Source organism: Megalopta genalis, chromosome 17, assembly GCF_051020955.1.
Source record: "Megalopta genalis isolate 19385.01 chromosome 17, iyMegGena1_principal, whole genome shotgun sequence".
In the NCBI taxonomy this organism is placed as follows: domain Eukaryota; kingdom Metazoa; phylum Arthropoda; class Insecta; order Hymenoptera; family Halictidae; genus Megalopta; species Megalopta genalis.
Window position 1 is genome coordinate 283,387 of NC_135029.1, and position 19,012 is coordinate 302,398.

The 19,012-nt window shown below is 33.4% G+C and overlaps 1 protein-coding gene and 1 long non-coding RNA gene across 5 annotated transcripts in view; one reads left to right on the forward strand and one right to left on the reverse strand.

Annotated features, from left to right (window-relative positions):
• Positions 1-3,002: 3,002 nt before the first annotated feature.
• LOC143260733 (uncharacterized) lies at positions 3,003-6,176 on the forward strand. Its single transcript, XR_013035029.1, has 2 exons — positions 3,003-5,278; positions 5,696-6,176. It is a non-coding gene; the product is annotated as an uncharacterized LOC143260733 (long non-coding RNA).
• RhoGEF2 (Rho guanine nucleotide exchange factor 2) overlaps positions 5,756-19,012 on the reverse strand; it is a 120,329-nt gene continuing 107,072 nt past the window's right edge. For 3 of the 4 annotated variants that reach the window (XM_076527238.1, XM_076527235.1, XM_076527237.1), the window contains 8 exons: positions 16,774-17,045; positions 12,800-14,104; positions 11,562-11,678; positions 11,265-11,441; positions 10,959-11,179; positions 9,584-9,734; positions 9,416-9,462; positions 5,756-8,164 (listed from right to left, as the gene is read on the reverse strand). In XM_076527238.1, the coding sequence (XP_076383353.1) occupies positions 8,066-8,164; positions 9,416-9,462; positions 9,584-9,734; positions 10,959-11,179; positions 11,265-11,441; positions 11,562-11,678; positions 12,800-14,104; positions 16,774-17,045 (2,389 nt within the window). In that variant the 3' untranslated portion in view covers positions 5,756-8,065. The remainder of the gene's footprint in view (positions 8,165-9,415; positions 9,463-9,583; positions 9,735-10,958; positions 11,180-11,264; positions 11,442-11,561; positions 11,679-12,799; positions 14,105-16,773; positions 17,046-19,012) is intronic. The other variant, XM_076527236.1, reaches the window with a different exon arrangement.

Sequence of the window (19,012 nt, forward strand, 5' to 3'; positions counted from 1 at the left end):
GTCTGCGGCCCGCGGGGCTACGTGATGGCTCAGGGGCCATCACCCGCAGTCGCAATTCGGCCCGAACAGAGTAGGTTATTGATTTTGTGTCCCTTTTCTATATAAGAATTCAATTTTGAAAAATGACTGTTTTAAATTATCAAGCTTTCATAAATACTTAAAATGCTTAACAATATATTCTCTGTTTTTAGAAGAAGCACTTGTTTACTTGACGTTAGAAAATTATTAACATCAATAGGATATTCAAAATTGTTGTCATGTTTTATTATATTTGTTTATTTCGTTTATTTCTCCTAATTTTTTGTTAAGAACTGGCTTAATTAAAAAGTTGTTTACAATGAATATAATTAAACTTAGCAATTCGACTAACTTTTTATCAATAGCATCAATTGGTTGCTGTATTTGCTGTTGGGTGTTAGTTCTGTTAATTATTGCTACCATCTGCTAAATCTAATCCTGTCTTACAACCTAATACAGAAAGAAATCTAATTAATACTCATAATTTTTCTCACATGCAATATTTAAAATTGTTTTGCCTCTTGTATTTAGAGTATTAATTTCTACTCCATTCTTTAGGCAATTCTCAATCTCTTTAAAAGAAAATAAAAATAAAAATTAAATTAATTTAATTAAATTAAAAAATAACCACTCCTCAACCTCTCTTCACATACTGGTATATGCTGTATTATATCTTCTTCCTGTTGTCCTTGATTTTCTTTTCTGGATTCATTCCAAAAGGAATGTGTTTTTCGAAGCTTCCAACTTACTTTCTTCTAAATCATTCTTATGTTCTAATTTGTTAGGTATATTGTTATCTTCATATACTCTCTCTATCTTGCTTGTCAGCATCCATCGACATCAATAAATATAATATTATGATCATCTTGACCTACGCAGTACTTCTTCGCAAGTTATGAAACGTTGGAATAAACATGGTAATCTAAAATATAATCATCTTTAAATGACTGTACCGGAAGAAACCGCTAAAACAGTCTATTTGTTGACAGTGAAAAACCAGTGGATCCAAATGATTAATTTTCGAAACTGCTTGGGTTGTTGAAATAAAATAAAAGACCTACTTCTAATGTTACATCAATAACGCCACGTAAGAGCTATTTAAAAAAAAAACGTCTGAAGACGTTGCAAAAACCGTTCGACCAAAAAAACACAAAGAACTTCTCCGTAAATATTTGGTACGTACATATACAGTAAATTCTCCCTAATTGTCCCTGTTAGAGATCTGCTTACATTATTCATGTGCTACGCTTATACGCGCCATTCCTACCCCTATGCTAAGATTCGACAGTCAGAATGACAACACATGATACAATAACTTTTTTTTTATTTTAACATTTTTAAACTGAATTTAAAAACAAAATTGTGCTGCTGGCTTTTAAATTTGCCGACAGTCCCGATTTTCGTTCCTTCTCCCAGCATCCTGACCGCTTTACGACTTTCTTCCAGGGAAATAGGAATGGAAGAATTACTCATCACAAATGGGATTGGATGATGCCAATGTATTTCCATTGATAATCCATTGGAATCCGCCAATTCCATTTGTGGGGTCTCCCACCTGTCGCTTGGAGCAAATTCCGAGCAGAATCCTTGACACCATTAGACACACTGGCCTTGAGTGGAAATTTCAAGAACGGTCAGGCGCCTGAGAACTCTGTCTTGCAATTTTGTTCATGACCAATGAGAGACGAACTCGATTGGCGCTAAACGATTTTAATGAATACCTCTTCTTTCTGAGCGCTTTAAATCCCATCATTTTAGCCCCAAAAAAAATCTAAACTCGGGCCCAAGTGGTAGGCGTCAAGGCGTGGTAAAGAAGCCAGACTAATGCTCGAGAACAGCCACAATACGAGCCGAAATGTAAAAATGCCTGTAATATAGACAATTTTACGTGATACTGCTATTGTGGAAGAGAGAGAGAGAGAGAGAGAGAGAGAGAGAGAGAGAGAGAGTGTGTAAACTCTAATTCTTTTTCCTTTTATAGATATTATAAATACAGGGCGTTCACCGTAACGGTCGCCACTATTTTTGAGGCATTTAAGCCAATCTGACAAAAAAATGTTTCGAATAAAAGTTATTCAGTACTTTGATGGGAATAAAGGGCATTAATAAAAATTGAGAAAAATTTTTTTATTCAATAAGAAACTAAGGTCACCTTAACTTTTTTAAATAGCACTAAGTATTTTTAACTACTGAACCCGATCCTGGGTAGAGTTTTCGTGCTGAACAAAAAACTTTTCGTAAAAATACAAAAATATTGCGCTGAAACTGCTCACATCGACACTTTTTTAAACTCTGACATTAATTTATTGCTATTTAGGACCAAAAACAATTAATAAATTGCATGCTACTATATTCGAGAAACTCTCCCCTATCTTTTAACACCAATTAGAACTTTCTAACGTTTGTACTTTTCATGCAATACCTCATTTTTGTCGAAAATTTTGGGTTTTTACAAAAGTTCGTTTATTTAAAAAACTGAGGGCGATGGAGCAATTCGGTTTTCGGATTCTTGTTCAGGGAGTGAAGCTCTACAAGAATTTCATAGTGGCTATAGGAACTCCAAAATCGTGTCGGACAGTGTTATTGGACGATGCAGTCTACTCTGCCACACATACAGCGGGTATATCAAACACGACTAGTACTCAACAACACGTTTATTCACGATGATGCTTGGCATAAGAGAGAGTGGTGCTTCGTGGTTTCCAACGGGCACCCGGCAAGTCGCTTCTATAGAGGGGAACTCACTAGCTAACTTGAGGCGGCACGTAGCGTCACCTGGGTACATGGTCGTAACACAGGCCCTACATCCGTTCAACTGGCGCGCCATTTGAGGCACGCGTCGTGAAATTCTATTTGTAAAGGAACTTGAACTTTCAAATGAACAAAATTTATTGCATCTTAGGATGCTAGGTCACATCGTCCAGTGTATTTGCGAAAGATGTTCAATGTACTTTAAGTTAAATATATTCCCTGAAAATGTTTTGACAAATTGCACAGGATTTGGCTAGGGTTATCATTGCATTGGCGTGAAATCTGCCGTGAGAAAATGTAAAATGTTAAAAAGTTGAGCGGATATTGGTTTGATTTAACAAATGTCTAAATATACAAAAATTACCTCTAAAATTACCTCTTTCTATACTTATTCCTGAAATGCTTAAGATAATATAACCTTGTAACTCTTGATTGCGTATTCGTGTTAAGAACAATGCGGTTTGTGGATGCGTTATATAATTAAGCATATAAAGTATTTAATTTAACAGCCTCATTTCCCACAATGGAAAATAAAATGTATTATCGAAGACGTTGGGAGTGGCGGTGATTACAAGGGCATTTAACATTGGCTGTTTGGAGCTGAGCTAATAATGTTCTAGCAGTCATAGCGATGTGCTACCATCCAAGGAATGCGACATGAAATTGCAGTGTAGATGGTGGAGATAAGTGTCAAATGTCATGAAATATTGTTGCGCAGCGTAGCAGGAATTGCACCAGAGTGCACAAAAATGACAGATTCTAATACAGGAATGAGGATAAATGATTACATACATATTCAATCGAGGACCATCGCCGTGAGATCAAAGTGGTGCGCAGACTTGAAATAACATTACCGCACAGTGTGCAGGAGTTGGTCATTTTGACCGGCTCGGTATGTTTACTGTTAAAATGTATATATAGAGACTCGACTTTCATTTAGTTTATGATAGGTTTACGGGTTTAGCGTAGCCACTCAAGATGTAGTCCCGACAACGGGCAAACTCCAGAAGATGGTTGGCAGCTCAAAGTCGTACAGTTATCCGATAGGACGTATTTATTGACACATGCTTAGAAATTTAGGGAACAAGTGTGGTAGACGACCTCAGGTCGTATCGTTATCTTAAGGTATAAAGATAGTCTTTCTAAAATATCTGGCCACAAAGTGGAGAAGTCAGCGATACCTTCGGACCATTAAGGAATGCCTATCTTTAATTTCCTTTTTTTCTTTTCGTATCAAGATTTATTTAAATTAAAACACACATTTATAAATCTCGAAAGTAAAAGAGCTAATTGGACACAAATTTTACTTGTAATAAAATAATTATTAACTTTCCATTGTCACAGTGACTTAAAGTGTCTAACATTTATTATCGAAAAAGTGATATTGTTGTAAGGAATGAAATTAACAATTAAATGAGATATTAAGAGTTCTAGTTTTTGCATTTCAATAGTATTGCTAATTTTTGAGTGACAGTTATTTGAAAACTAAACTGTGTCTGAATGATTCAGTATGACATACACGTTACGCATTAATATTGAACTAATTTAATATTAATGTTAATAATAAATTAATATTAATTAATATTAACATCTAAATATCTAATAGCTGCCACTTTTCGTTTCTTCGGTAAAACATTTTATTTCTCAACATATCCAATCCTTCGCCGGGACGGAATATTCGAGAATCCGATGAGGTAACCGATTTTATTATTTGAAACTTCTTTACAAATTAAATTTCGCGCCGCGTGCCTCTGATGACGCGCCAACCGAATGGATGCGCGAAGATAATAAGTCCACAAGCACTATAGAAAGAGACAAGTTATATCGTTCGTCGGTATGACTTGTTTCACATTTCATGCTCTCGTTCACTCGTTTTTCCTCTTTTTGTTTGACTGTAAGGGCATCACTGTCTTATCAATCGTCAACCAATCACAGCAAAGAAAATGTCTATATTGATCCTCGTTAATGGATCGAGCGGTGGCCTAGAAGTGGGCAGAAGTAGGACTCATCACTGGAGACGTTTTCGGGGGATCGTCGATGCGAGGATCCTTCTATGATGCCGGCAAATAGAAACACTACTTATCAGTGTAGTAAATATACGATTGGGGTCACGTCATTTATACTAAAAAATAAGTTGTTCTATATAGGTTGAAATCTTTTTTATCTTATTTATAAGACTTCAAACTATTATTTAAAACAAAACAAAAAGATCGATTTTTTCAAAATTTGTTTTTCATAACTGTTTAGTTCCTTTAAGACCTAGACGAAAATGACAAAATGTACTCTCTCGTCCTCATCTCATTGGTCAGAGTATGTATCCATTCTCGTCTATATAATATTGTAAATATTGGTTTCCAGCGAAATATGAATAATGTCGAGTGCGACCAGTGTAACAATTTGCTTGTGACGTAGGGACGTCCAACGCATCCCCCGAGTGGTCTACAATGGGAGGTTTGTTGAGGGAAAATTTTGGGGAACTTGCGGGCGCGAAGGACTCCCTATGTTCCAGGTAAATGGTCACATTAAACGAGACACGCAACACGGAATCAGTAATGGACCATAGGGTGCTACGCCTAAGAGCGTGTAAATTATGTGTTGTTGAATGTTGGATCTACTTTTGTACCTTATACCTCATCTGTGATCAAATTGAATATTATTCAGAAATGTTACAACCAGCAATAGTTCTGACATAACTTAGTTTCGCATGATTTCATAGAAAATCTGATATTATTTAAATAATACTTATCGCAATTTCTTTTGGTTTTTAGTAATTTTTAATACATTTTATATGACATTGAATATCACGGCATTTTTAAGAGATAAATATTATCTTAACACATTAAATAATTTATAATTCTTGCACTTTAATGTATTTACAAATAATTGATATGTTTACGAAGAAGCTAACTATGTAATTTTTTTGCAGGAAAGCTAAGAATATTACGATCTATTCATGGAGGTATACTTCAAAAGAATATTTAAAAAATTGCAGGGTAATTTACAATTTAATAAGTATTTTAATGCAGTATAATGATAATAATAATAATAATAATAATAATTAATAATATCAACTAATAATGTTATTAAATATTTTTTACATGTACATAGTAATGTATTTATAATAATTCGTATTTTATCATTAGGGAATTATTAGTGTTTAAAAGTAGCAAAGATTTTATGTAAACAGGTAAGTCTTTTTTGCACGATCAGTCCTTTGTCACAGAAAGTAGAACATTTTTTTAATCCCAACTGTGTTTTCTCAGTGGTGTATTTAACGAAACAGCGTTGTTATTAATTAAACTGCTATAAAATATTTGTTATAGTACTTTACTCGTACATACGATTGTAAATATTTGATTTCTTATAAACATTATTTCTGAAGAATATCTTATGTCGACTATAATTGTTTTTACTTTTGTATTCAATATAATATTACATTTACCAATTATGTTCAGGATTTTTTATGTAGTGTATAAGTTTTCCTTTCTTTTTTTACTTTTCCACCTGTTTATATATTGCTTTATAATCAGGAAAGGAACTTGTCATAGTTCATTTAGGCAAATGTAGCACCAAGAGACAAATATTATTACATAAAACAAATGTTAGTATTGCTTTTTACGTTCGTACTGAAATTTTATACAACAGCAAAAGTAATCAATATTAGAAAAATAACAATAGAAATACTTAATACACTGTATTAAGGTAGAATGTAATATTACAGTGTATTAATGTGGTTAAATAAGCTTACAAAATGGAGACAGTCTTAATATTAAGAGAATATTATTCCTTCTTTTAAAAATCAATTTCTTTTGTATTTCTATCGAATTCTTGACTAATTAATAAATACGTAGAAAATTGAATTATTTTTAATATATTTGGAAGTACAAAACTTAAACATTTTGTATTCACCACCTTTTAAATAATCCTTCACTGTATTTAACTATATATCTGTAGTTGTGTTAATACTAATGTTAACATGAACGGTAGAGATAATGCTTATAAACAGTAATTAATTGTATAACAATATCATTAATAATATTAATAAATAAGTTAAATAAAATAGACCATTAGAAATACTCCTAATTTTGTTAATTTTACTGTTTTCGAATTTCCTACTTTGTATTCGATTTTGAAATATGAAAAGGATTAATGGATTCTATATTCTGTTTAAATTCCGTAAAGCGATCGGTACCATCTCCCTGGATTTAGCATCCTGAACATTTGGTTATCGAATACAAGAACGTGTGGTAAGATAACCGCATTAAAATCGCATTACGTAATAATACTGCGTTAAAGTTATTTTACAGTGTCCATGCAAAACACATACACATTTACAAAAAAGTAGTATAGCTTAATGTTTGTAGCATTAAAGTATAATGTACTTTGCGTTCTTCTTTTATTTATCATTTATTTATTTTACACTCGTCAAGTGTCAACGCAATTTCCAATTATATTTCTTTGCATAAATGCAATAGTATGTACGTTTTACAATTACTGATTCGTCATGGTAACAACACAGTTGGTTTCCATTATATGATATACTATAGGAAATCACAAAAGGTGTGTTTCTTCTTAGATCAAAAACTAAATCGTTCTAAACGCATACAACATATTTCATGTAAATAGTTTCATATGAAATTGTTTCAAAATGACTTTGACAGTGTTGATCACATCTTAATAACAGCATTCCAAAAAACAATTTTCAGTATTTAAATTGCTGCTGTATATAAAACAATACGTTCTAGAAATCGATGTCTTTTGAGACATAGTGTAACAACTCTATACAACAGTTCGGTATCGTTGGAACAGTATAGCTGTATCAATTCCAGGATAATGGATTACGAGAAGATCTCTCCTTAGAAAGTAAGACGGTCCTCATCGAAATTGCTAATTCAAGGATCTAGTCTTCAGTAGTTTCGATAACCTATTGAAGATACCCCCCAACTCTCTAAAAAAGAGATACCCCTCGTTTATATGGTTTTATAATATTCGCAACTCTATATTATTTTTTGTCTACAATTTATGTATAATTTTTAATTATTGACGTGACACGATGCGCAATACGTTACATCATGTAAATCCAGTTACATAAAATCTTTGGCAAAGGCATGATTAATCATTGACCCATGATTCTGTAAATATGTATATAATATTATTATATTCCATAAACAGCTACTCGCCATTTGTCATTGTTTTTTTTACATGATTTTGATTACTTCCAGTATGAGCATTTGGGAACGATCTTGCTCGTGAAATGCACCAGGTCGACATTATTTAATATATGTTGATATTGTTATCAACCGACACTGTCTCCCATTACTTCTGTTTCAGTTTCGTGTTCTGCATGTTCCAATTCTTCATTTGTTTCAGTTTCGTCATGTGCGTCTACAAATTCCTGTTAGCAAAGATTAAAAAAACAATTAAATTTGCGACAAACAAAAAGGTGCAAGAAAAACTACTAATATCAAAGTAAAGTTATGTATTATGCTGAGACGTATCATATTTAAATCTATTGTAAATTAGTGTAATTTCTATTTTTTTCAAATTTTGATAATGCTTTTACCTGAAGAAAAAGAATTATATATACTTTTCAAAACGTATCAATCTTGGGCTAAAAAATATATATTTACAATAATTTAATATTAATAAATATAATTAATAACTTGAAAATAAAGTTTAGCGAACTGAACATCTATTAATTGCTTGCAAAACCTTTTTTAAAACGATTGAAAACAATTAACAGTTATGGACGAAATAAATGCCGTCCATGAATTTATCAAAAAAAAAAAAAATTGTACTAATACTATTATCTACTAATATTAATTTTATACTTGATATTTTGTTTTAAGATATTTAACTTTTTCATATTTTTATTCCTTATCATCATTGTTTTCATTTTCTATTACAATGTCTTTATAATAATTTTTTTCCGGATTTTAGGTATTTTCAGTTATACAGATCAATATGTTTTAAACGCTCATGCAAATATGATGTAACCTTGAATTCGATCAATATTTTACTGAAGAACAAAATTCTGCATACACATTAAAAACACATATTAACACTCGAATGACGATGCTTAGATGCTAGGATGGAAATCTTACCCTAGGAGAAATGTATCCTTGGCAGTATTTATAATGTCTTTGAAGAAAATTTTGAATTTGCAATTCAAAAATTAGAACTGCCGTATAACTAAAAAAATTGATGTTTGAAAATTCTGCAACATTTCTGATACCACATTCACATACAATGAACGTTACGAAGTATACAATCGAAATTTCAAATGTTTTGTACAGAGTCATATTGCTTCGTACAGAGTCATATTAAATAATATTTATTTATATTTATTATCATTATAATTATCATGATTATTATAGTTTGTAAAAATGAAAATGAATATCACTTAAAAGAAAGAAGCACAATTCTATACAAGTAAAAGTTAATGTCCGATCGAACACCTGCTGATCCGTTATCCGTGTGTTAATGAATGTGCAAAGCTTAAGACTTATATGTTTAATAGTTGCCCCCTCAAACTTTTTTCTTGTTTATTATCACAATAAGAAGCTTCGTCTAAATAAATATATACTATAAAAATATAAGTAAATATCATAAATACGCTAATAATAAAGTAAATTTAGTTTCTTACATCTCGTGGGTTATCGTCAATACTGTTGTCTTTGTTCCATACGTCACCTGTAATAAAAATAAAATGAGTGTACTATTATTATCTGTACCAGTTTCTTCATGTATGCAAGATCCAACAAATATTAACCTATATTTCAAATCATTTGAAAAGAATGTAAAAAAAACTGACCGGGCTCCGTTTGTGTCTGATTCGATATAGTGCAGGTTTCTGAAAATTCACGACGCTGTATGTCTGCGTCAAGAGCATGAAGACGTTCTCTGCTTCTACGCAATTCTTTCCTCAATCTTTCTCGTTCCTCTTCTCTACCTTTTATAATTTCCTGTAATGTAGAAACAAATGTGTATAATCTGATATAATTTATAAAAAATTTATTATATAAAATTTTGATTTTGTAAACAGTGTAACTATTTTTATGTACTTTCAGTCTGAGTAACTGTAGTATATTTTTTTGTTCCATAGTATACATTACGTAATGTAACGGTATACTATATATTATATATATTATATATATATATATATATATATATATATATATATATATATATATTATTATACGGTATATATACATTTCTAAAAATCTTTCCAAATATTAAGAAAATATAATTTCTTCATTGGTTTATATTAGTAACAAAAATTAATCTAATTTGAATATTTTATTGAGGTTGCTATTGGTTTCCTTTTTAATCAAACTTTATCTTAAAACAAGCGTCGAAATGTTAAGAGATTTGTGATAGTGTGCCAAAAAATATTACTGCACAAAACAGAAGATGATTACAAGACAAAGGTTAAAACCAATTAACTCATGAACGACAGGGACCGTACGAAATATGGACCTATATCTTTTAATATACATTAATACAAAAATATTATTATAAACTTAATAACATTAACATTATGACATCAATTTTATAATATTAAAGTAACGTTATTATCATGTAAATATATTATTAAAAGTTTTCTATATGTGTATAGCCCCAGTGTTGAGGGGTTAAGGTGTGGTATGATGAAAGAAGCTAAATTTGGAGTTACACATTTCAAGTATAAAAATATATACATGCACCTAATATAGAGCAGATAAGAAGGTTAAACTTGTTTTTTAAAATGGAATGATATGAATGTATTTTATTTATATTTTTTGATAGAGCTTTTCGAGACCAATACAATGATCTATAAATGAAGGGCATTTAAGATTACACAAGGTCAACTGTCGTATCTTACTAATTTATATGTACATATATTGGCGTACTTACTGCTACAACAAATATTCGAAATGATGACCCTGTACTTCAATATAAAAGTGATTTGAAATAATTTATTCTCCATTAGTGTTGACTTTGTGTAACCTTGAATGATCTCCATTTGTAGGTCATTGTATTTTTCTCAAAAGGATCTGTTAAAGGCTTTTGTAAAAGCAAGCAACTTATTCAGGTGGCCTGTTTTAAGTGCCTCACCCTGTATATGTATATATAGTTGAAATAAAAATAAAGGTATAATGTGTATACCCTAATATGGGATCGAAGAAGTATATTTTACAAATTCATACCAGTAACTGCGATAATTGGGATGTTAGAGAATGGCACACTGGTTGTAAGCTGGCAACTGATACGGCAGGTTGTTGAGGGTGATGATACATTCTCGGTGATGGACAACCAGTCGCTTCACAGCTTGGTGGTATTGATAGCACTGACGTTCCACGCGATGCAAGAACGGTTTCCGTTTCACTTACGTTCAAAGCAGAGTTTAGAAGGCCTACTAATTGGTTTGCTAAAAGAATGTAAAAGAATTACACTTTAATGCAAAATCTACACATAAGAAAATTGCAATATTTTATTCTTCACTTATAAAATACCTTGACTAATAGCAGCGAGTATAAGTTCAGCAGGTTCTTTTTCTATGCTCGAAGGTTCAGATGCCATGTCTGCCACATGCTCGAAGTCTTCTTTTGGTATATTCAAGATATCTGCTACTAACAATTGTTTTTCTATCAAAGCTTGCTTAATTATATCATCTTTTCTCCTGAGACACTCTGTAAGTAAATAAATATGGATACAGACTACGGTACGATCGTTTATCATTATAAACATTATAATTCAAGATGTTGCATGATGATACAGGAATTCTTATAATAAATATATAAACAATATACCTATGGATGTAAGTACCGGTTCTGCAACATGTACAGGTGGCACTTCTACGTGTACTTCCAATGGGTCGATTAATGAAACTTGGGTACAAGTAACCATTCTTAATGGTTCTCCCATACCTAAATAAGAAACAATTTTTAATTTATGTTTAATTAAAGTTTAATAAATGTATTTATTAGATCTATATAAACATTCATAGAACAGGTTATACAACTAATCATTTCAATGATTACTTAGTGAAATCTGTGTAGAAAAGAAGCATTATAGTAATAATTATAACATAAGAAAGCCAACTTTTAAAAATCTTTTTACTTGCTTATCCAGCATGTGCGAATTGTATCTGAACATGAAAGTATTAAAAAAAAAAATTTGATAGTACAGAAAAATATTTCAAACAAAAATTGCATTGTATTAATAGTGTTATATGATGTTGATGTTCGTCTGTTTTTGTGATGTTTTTGAATAAGCGTACAAAGGTCAAAATCATATTTTTTAATGGAAAGGATACTTCGCTTCGGAGATATGATCTCTTAAAGTTAATGTGCTGCCAGCTTAGCATTACCCACTGGATAACCGTTTCATCCATCGCCGAACCGTTTCATTCATCAATTGCCAACTAACAAGCAGTGTGTCATTCTTTAACATTCCAATTATCACAGTTACTGATATGAATCCATAAAAAATACTTTTCTGATCCCATATTATGGCATATAGCATCAATATCGTATGTCAATATTAATACCATGCAACTTTTGTCTGAAACATTTCTCTGTATTATCAATATCTTTGGAATATTTTCACTTTCGGATATAGCTGACACACATTGTATATCTTGAACGCAATAAATACTAGACGATATTACTTAAAAGTAAATACCTTTTTTTTCAAACAAAGGGAACAGCGGTAACGATATTATAAATACGTATCAGATAACATTTCGAAATAAAAAATGGTGAATTACACGTTTAACAGAGTGTTCTGTTCTTGAAGAAAACTCGATTAAAAGGTTTTATGATTTAAGTGCTTATGTGTTGTTTATGTTTGCAGTCAGGAGATATGGTAAATTACAAATAAGCATATTATCTGAAACAACCACTCAGTGGTTTGCGTGTCGAAGCGAAATGCAGACTCAATTTTCTCGAAAACAAAGCTTTATAGAAAGAAAATATGATTCATAATTTCGGTTTATTGATGAAATCTTACATTAAACAGTAGTTAGAAAATAAACATTTGAACAAACCCGTGGTAGAAGATTCAGACGGAAGTTGCTGCTGGGGTTGTTGTTGCTTCGTTTGTTCAGTCGTTGAAGGTTCAGCAGTCGCTGCAGATGCACTAGGTTTTTCTTCTTCGTGTTCCACACTAATATTCTGCACGGAATCTCTGGACTCGGCTTCTTGTTCCTGCTCCTGATCCGTTTTGTCAGGAATATTGTCATGTTCGGTCGAGGTTGAGTCCTCGATTGTAGGTCCTGGTTCCTCTGGCAGTGGAGTGGGTGGAGTAGGTCTTCTACCTTGCTTATCACGAGCCTTGTACGCCTCAGCCGCCTCGGATATGTGTTTGCACCATAACTTCCGTTCGGCAGGCGAGGCTGCGACCAGATCGTAGATCTGCGCCCCGTTTTGCGACGTGTTGACAAGGTAGAGCGAGTTCTTGTCCACGGCGTTGTGCCTGACGAGAACGGTGGAGACCTTCACGATAGGACTCAACACCGAATTTGCTTGATTCGTATTGATGAACTTTAGCAGGTACTTTTCGTCTTGCCGATGCAACAGGAATATCGTATCATCTAGCAGTACTACATGCAAATCGACGGGTTTCGCTCGATTCTGCTCGGTTCGTCGCCATTGCAACGGACCTTCGTAGATCAACTTTCGTTTCGTGATGTCTAGATTTTTGAACTCCTGAACGGTCGGATGATCGAATTTATCGAAGGCTGATCTGTCAATGGTTCGCTGGATCTCTGCCAGCCTCTGATAATCTTCGGCCTCGCGAACTGCTTGGTTCACGCGACTAAGGATTTCCTTGCTCCGATCGAGACTCCTCAAAACCGCGGCCCTTTCCTTCTCGTTACTCTCCGGTGTATACTTTGCCAGGTTCTCGAAAAGTAACGGGTACTTGGTCAGTCGCAGCATTCCCGTTAGAATGTGATCCTTAAGTTGTAACCTCCGACACAGGGGGTTCGCTTCGATTTCGTTCAGGAAAGCATTCAATTTCGGATCTTTACGCCGTCGATCGCGCAACGCATCCAGGGCTACTTGCTGTTTCGCGCAATAAGTCGATGCAGCTCTTTCGAATGCTTCCCCATTCTCGCCTTCGAACATGTCCAACAACAGCTCGCTCACGTCGCCCACGCACGGATTCTCCTTTTTTTTGCGTTTCATTGTTTGGTTGAACCGCGAGTGGATCGTCACCATCTCGTCTAAATTTGAAAAGAGTAATTGTATTTGGTCTAACGGAAGTACTAGGGATTCCAGGAGCGGCTTGTGGAAGACGTGCGACAGGACCCTCAACGCTCGCACATGAGATCGTTCGGTGTGGAATAATTCTGAAATCAGAACAGCCGAATTTGTATTCTTACGGAGATCGAACTTATAAAAAAAATTAACAACTGTATGAAATTATTTCATTTACAAATTTACGTGATGGAAATGCAGAAAATCAAAATCTATTGGGTTGGCAACTAAGTAATTGCCGATTTGTTCAATGAAATAAAAAATTTTTTTTCACTTAGAATGAAGTTTAATCTGTAATGTATTTTCCATTTTGTTCGATGACCTTTTGCCATCTCTCCGACAACTTGAAAATTCCACGCTTGTAGAAAGTCTGATCCTTTTCGGCCGAAAACTGAGTTAAGTGAGATTTTACAGCGTCATCATCATTAAAAGTTTTACCACGAAGGGAGTTGTCCAGGGATCGAAATAAGTGGTAATCCGATGGCGCGAGATCAAGGCTATATGGTGGGTGTAACATCAATTCCCAATCAATATCCATCAATTTTTGCCGAGTGGACAAAGACGTGTGCGGCCTAGCATTGTCCTGGTGGAAATGACACCTTTACGATTGACCAATTCTGGTCGTTTTTCCTTGACCGCTGCATTCAATTTGTCCAGTTGCTAACATTCACGGATAATAAAAAATAACATAATAATAATAATAATAATAATAATAATTTTATAATATAACATTTACGGATATCATAAAAATGGGAGTGAGAGACATCTATAACTGAAATCGGCAATTACTTAGTTGCCAACCCAATAGTAACATATGACGATTCTGAAACATTCTGCTTTGCACTTTAATGACACTTTTTTAATCCCTTCGCTAAAACTGATATTCTATACGCAGAACCGTACTACATAATTACATCTATATGTGTACCTTAATTGTTACTACAAAGTGCTACATGAGTATCATGTCTCTTAATTATCTAAATGTTTCTTAAAAGAAAGTCTTACACGTCAAGTGTTGCTTCTTTTACTTCATATTTATGTCGCATCCTTTACAAAATAATAATTCCAGATGATTGGTTGATTGAATGGAGTGAGATTGTTAGCATACTCTTAAAGCATTAACTTTTTACATATTTCTTTATCTGTTTTCCTACTGTTTACGTTATCATTAAGGACGATACCGACATGATAATTATTTACATTTCTGGGAATGATTAAAAAGGTAAAACAGCTACATAAATCGTAATAATTTTCGACATTTTTTGCTTCTTTCTAGGAAAAAACTACTTCTTTATTGCAGTTCAGTGTTTTGAAAGTCTCAAATTGAAATTTTTCACTGGAGGAGCATGTAAGAAGAATCAACTACAAAAATATTTGTAGTAATCTGAATCGTATCGATGTCGTTTAAATAATAGAAATATCCTAACTTACTTTCCATTTGGAATTTATGTATATGTAAATATTGCAAAGTCAAGTTAATATCCATCAAACCGAGGATATAGAATCACGTTACAATGGACCCGAAATATATTTTCGTGGCACAAAAAAAATCTGTTTTCTGCAATTATATGTTTCGTTGTGTAAGTCTTGTTCTCAGTGTGAAAAGTGGCAAAACATAAGAAGCAAAACGGAAATTGACGAATCGAGGGTTGGAACTTGAATGGTTCTCAGACACATCCTACTATATATCCACTATGTTTGTGACGTTTTAACAATAGGTCAGTTTGTACAGTTGACATTCAGTTATCAAAAGTGTCACTTTTAACAATTTTATTTTTAAAATATGTCATGTGTTTTAATCTGTTTAGGTGTGTAGATCTATTTTGTATATCTATGAATTGCATTACAGTACACTGTTCAGAATTTTGTTAGGGAAGAAGGTAAAGAGAATTCTGTTTCTGAATTATCTTCGTTCAATTATATCACTTTGTAAAGAACGATTTGGTCGAAACTTAATTAGACAACGATAAAAATAATTCCTTCGGCTATAAATTCACGGAACAATTATTAACATATACGTATTTTAATCCTACGAAAAATATCTTTTCAGAAATGCCTAATTTCTCGTTATTTTCAAGTTGTATGTTATTCACACAAAAATCTGCGCCATGACTTGCCAATTCAAAAGTTATAACAGCAAACATTTTACTAGCTTTTCCCGGAGATCGAAGATGCAAATGGGTCGGACTACAGTGAAACTGATTCCGGACGAGAAGTTTTGTCAGATATTGAGATATAGGTGCGTTGCGTATTGTAAATTGTTTTTTCGTAGAGTTGGCAACGATGAATTGATATGTATATCTCGAATAACAATCTTCAATTTTAGTGTTTCAATGAAGAATAAATTTATACATTCCGAATGATTTTCTTTAACTTCAACTTCAATTTCTCGCACTTCAAAAATCTCTATGATGAAATTACTATTCTCAACATTACTGAAGGCCAATTTATTATGAATTGTATTGTTATCGTATAACGCATTATAATATTACAATAGATACGATTCTGACAATCATTTTTTTTATGTAAAAAATGTATTTTTATAATAAATTATTTTTAAATGTTTATAAAATTATTGTACATAAAAATCGTTATCAAAATTGGTCTCTACAATCCGAACAAAAATATAACATGGCCTACTTCATAATGAACAGTTTTCTGCGCGTTTAACGATTTAGCTGATTTTATTAGCCCACCGTGCGTCGGTGTTGCGAGGGTTAAAGGATTAAGTATGGAGATCGCAGCGAGGGGAGAGACCAACCATTAATGACTTCCTGTCGCTTTTTCTCGGCATTGCTGAGTCTGGCGAGCACATCCTCAGCGACACCCTGACTCCAGTCCGGCGGATCTGGCTCGACGTCAACATCGCTGTCCCACGAGGTCGATGTGTTCGTCGCTGAGGTGGTTGGATGTACCTGCTCCAGGCTGGTACTTGGACTGTCCAGACTTCTCGTCGACAGGCTGCTATTCGACGAACTGCCGGCTGAGTTCCCAGGGAACGAACCGGAATGATCGCAGTCACTGAAACCAGCCCTAGAGTCAATTGTTAGCGAATTATGCATTCTACGTTTGAACTGTACCAGCCAGTTCAGCCACTCGAAACTTTTTCAAGCCGTCTATACCATCGACTAACATTAACCTTAACATGTTACGTAAGATCCGTGAAATATTCGAATTGGTCGCGGCGCATAAATTCGAGCGGACATGCAGAGACCGTTCCACGCCTTTTATCAATTCGAGATGGTCCAAGGTGCATTCGTATTTTTCATCTTACGCAATTATGTTAAGCAGACATTTCCATGAGACTGTTATTCTTATTTTTAGGAGGGTATAGATACCGCATAGTGGATCCAATATGTAAATTAAAACTAACATTTTGTTATTACTACGTACATTAACAAATAATTTAAGTCCAGCTTAACGCCTGCTCTCGCACAAAATACCAATTATATTTTTAGTTTGCCGACAAGATACAGCGAAAATCGTCGAGTTAATTTCTCGAGAATTGTCACTAATTGATGCGATGAAACCTCAGAAATTCGATTTAAACAAACTAAAAGCGAGCTGAATTTATAATATGACCGTTAAAGTAAATACAGCAACAAGAAAAACACGCGATGAATTTCGATCTTTTGAATACGTAATAGGTTCGTCTCGAAATTTTAGAGAACATTTTTCTTGGAAAATATGTATACATTGCAACTTTACGTTTATATCAGAATTAAGCGCAGTGTCATTACTGCAGCAAGATAATAGTTTTAACGAAATAGTTTCTTACTTAAAAAGAAAGCTTTTCGCTTTGAAAAGTCAACATATTCGACATTTTTAACAACAATGCAAATTCTATCGTAAATACAATGTCAGAGACACTTTGCATTAAGTAAACCAATTATATTGGTGAATTCCAGCGTAAATATAAGAAATCCTGAATCTTTCAGAAGTATGAACATAACTCGTATCATTGTTACAATACGAAGATATTTGGAGGTCCTCCAGTTCTCGCACGAGGTAAACGATGATAGGGTTACAGGTTAACCCCTTGCACTACGATTTCTTTCACAGCTATGTTGATTAGCGCTTCTTCGACTTTAATCATTTCTTCGATAGAACGAGATAATTTTAGTTTCTCGTACACTCGCGTCGGCATTTATGTTGACACCTTCGATTGTTAGGCATTCTTACATATGTCTGTCGCGTATCTCCCTTTTGTTTGAAATTTGGCGTTTGCCGTTTATTGTTTCCCTCACATCGACAATGCATCAATATCGAAGGAGAAGCCGAACTGTTAATATTATTCTAAACTTTTCAATTGAAAGTGTAATTCTTGAATTGTTCTATCGTCGGAAAGTAAGTTTACATGTATTAAATTTTATTTTTTAATTAGAATATTAAATTTATAGTTTGTTATTTGTATGTTTGTGTATATATTTTATATTATAGTAGGTAATTTCTTACGAAATACCAAAAGTTAGAGAATTGAGTGCAACAGAACGAGTACAAATATATAATCGTCGAGCAAATAGGAAATTATTGAAAAAATTTGCTATGGACTTCAGCATTTCAAGAAAAGGTGTAAGAATGATATTTCAAAACATAAATATTAGTGGGAAACCAGAAAATTTAACTGGAACTGGAGGAGGAAGACAACAATTTGAATGGCCGTATATCGCAAAAAGGCATATATATATACATGTTACCGCGAATGACCGAAATTGGAGAATGTCGACTTTCACCGGTGAATGTCAACAGATACCAAATACGTCGGCGAAAGATCGAATATTTCATTACATTGTTGTACATTCGGACCCTCTCCGGCGTGTGTCGACAATCACAGATATGCTCTGGTGGAGGTCCAAAACAGAAGAGTCAAAAAACAAGTGACTCGCTCTCTCCCGCCAAATCCTTTGTTGTAAAAGCAAGGGACTCTTGTGCAATTCAAAGTGTCATAATAGTTTAAGTTGTTGCAATAAATAAGATTTGAATCACATAAGTAAGTAATT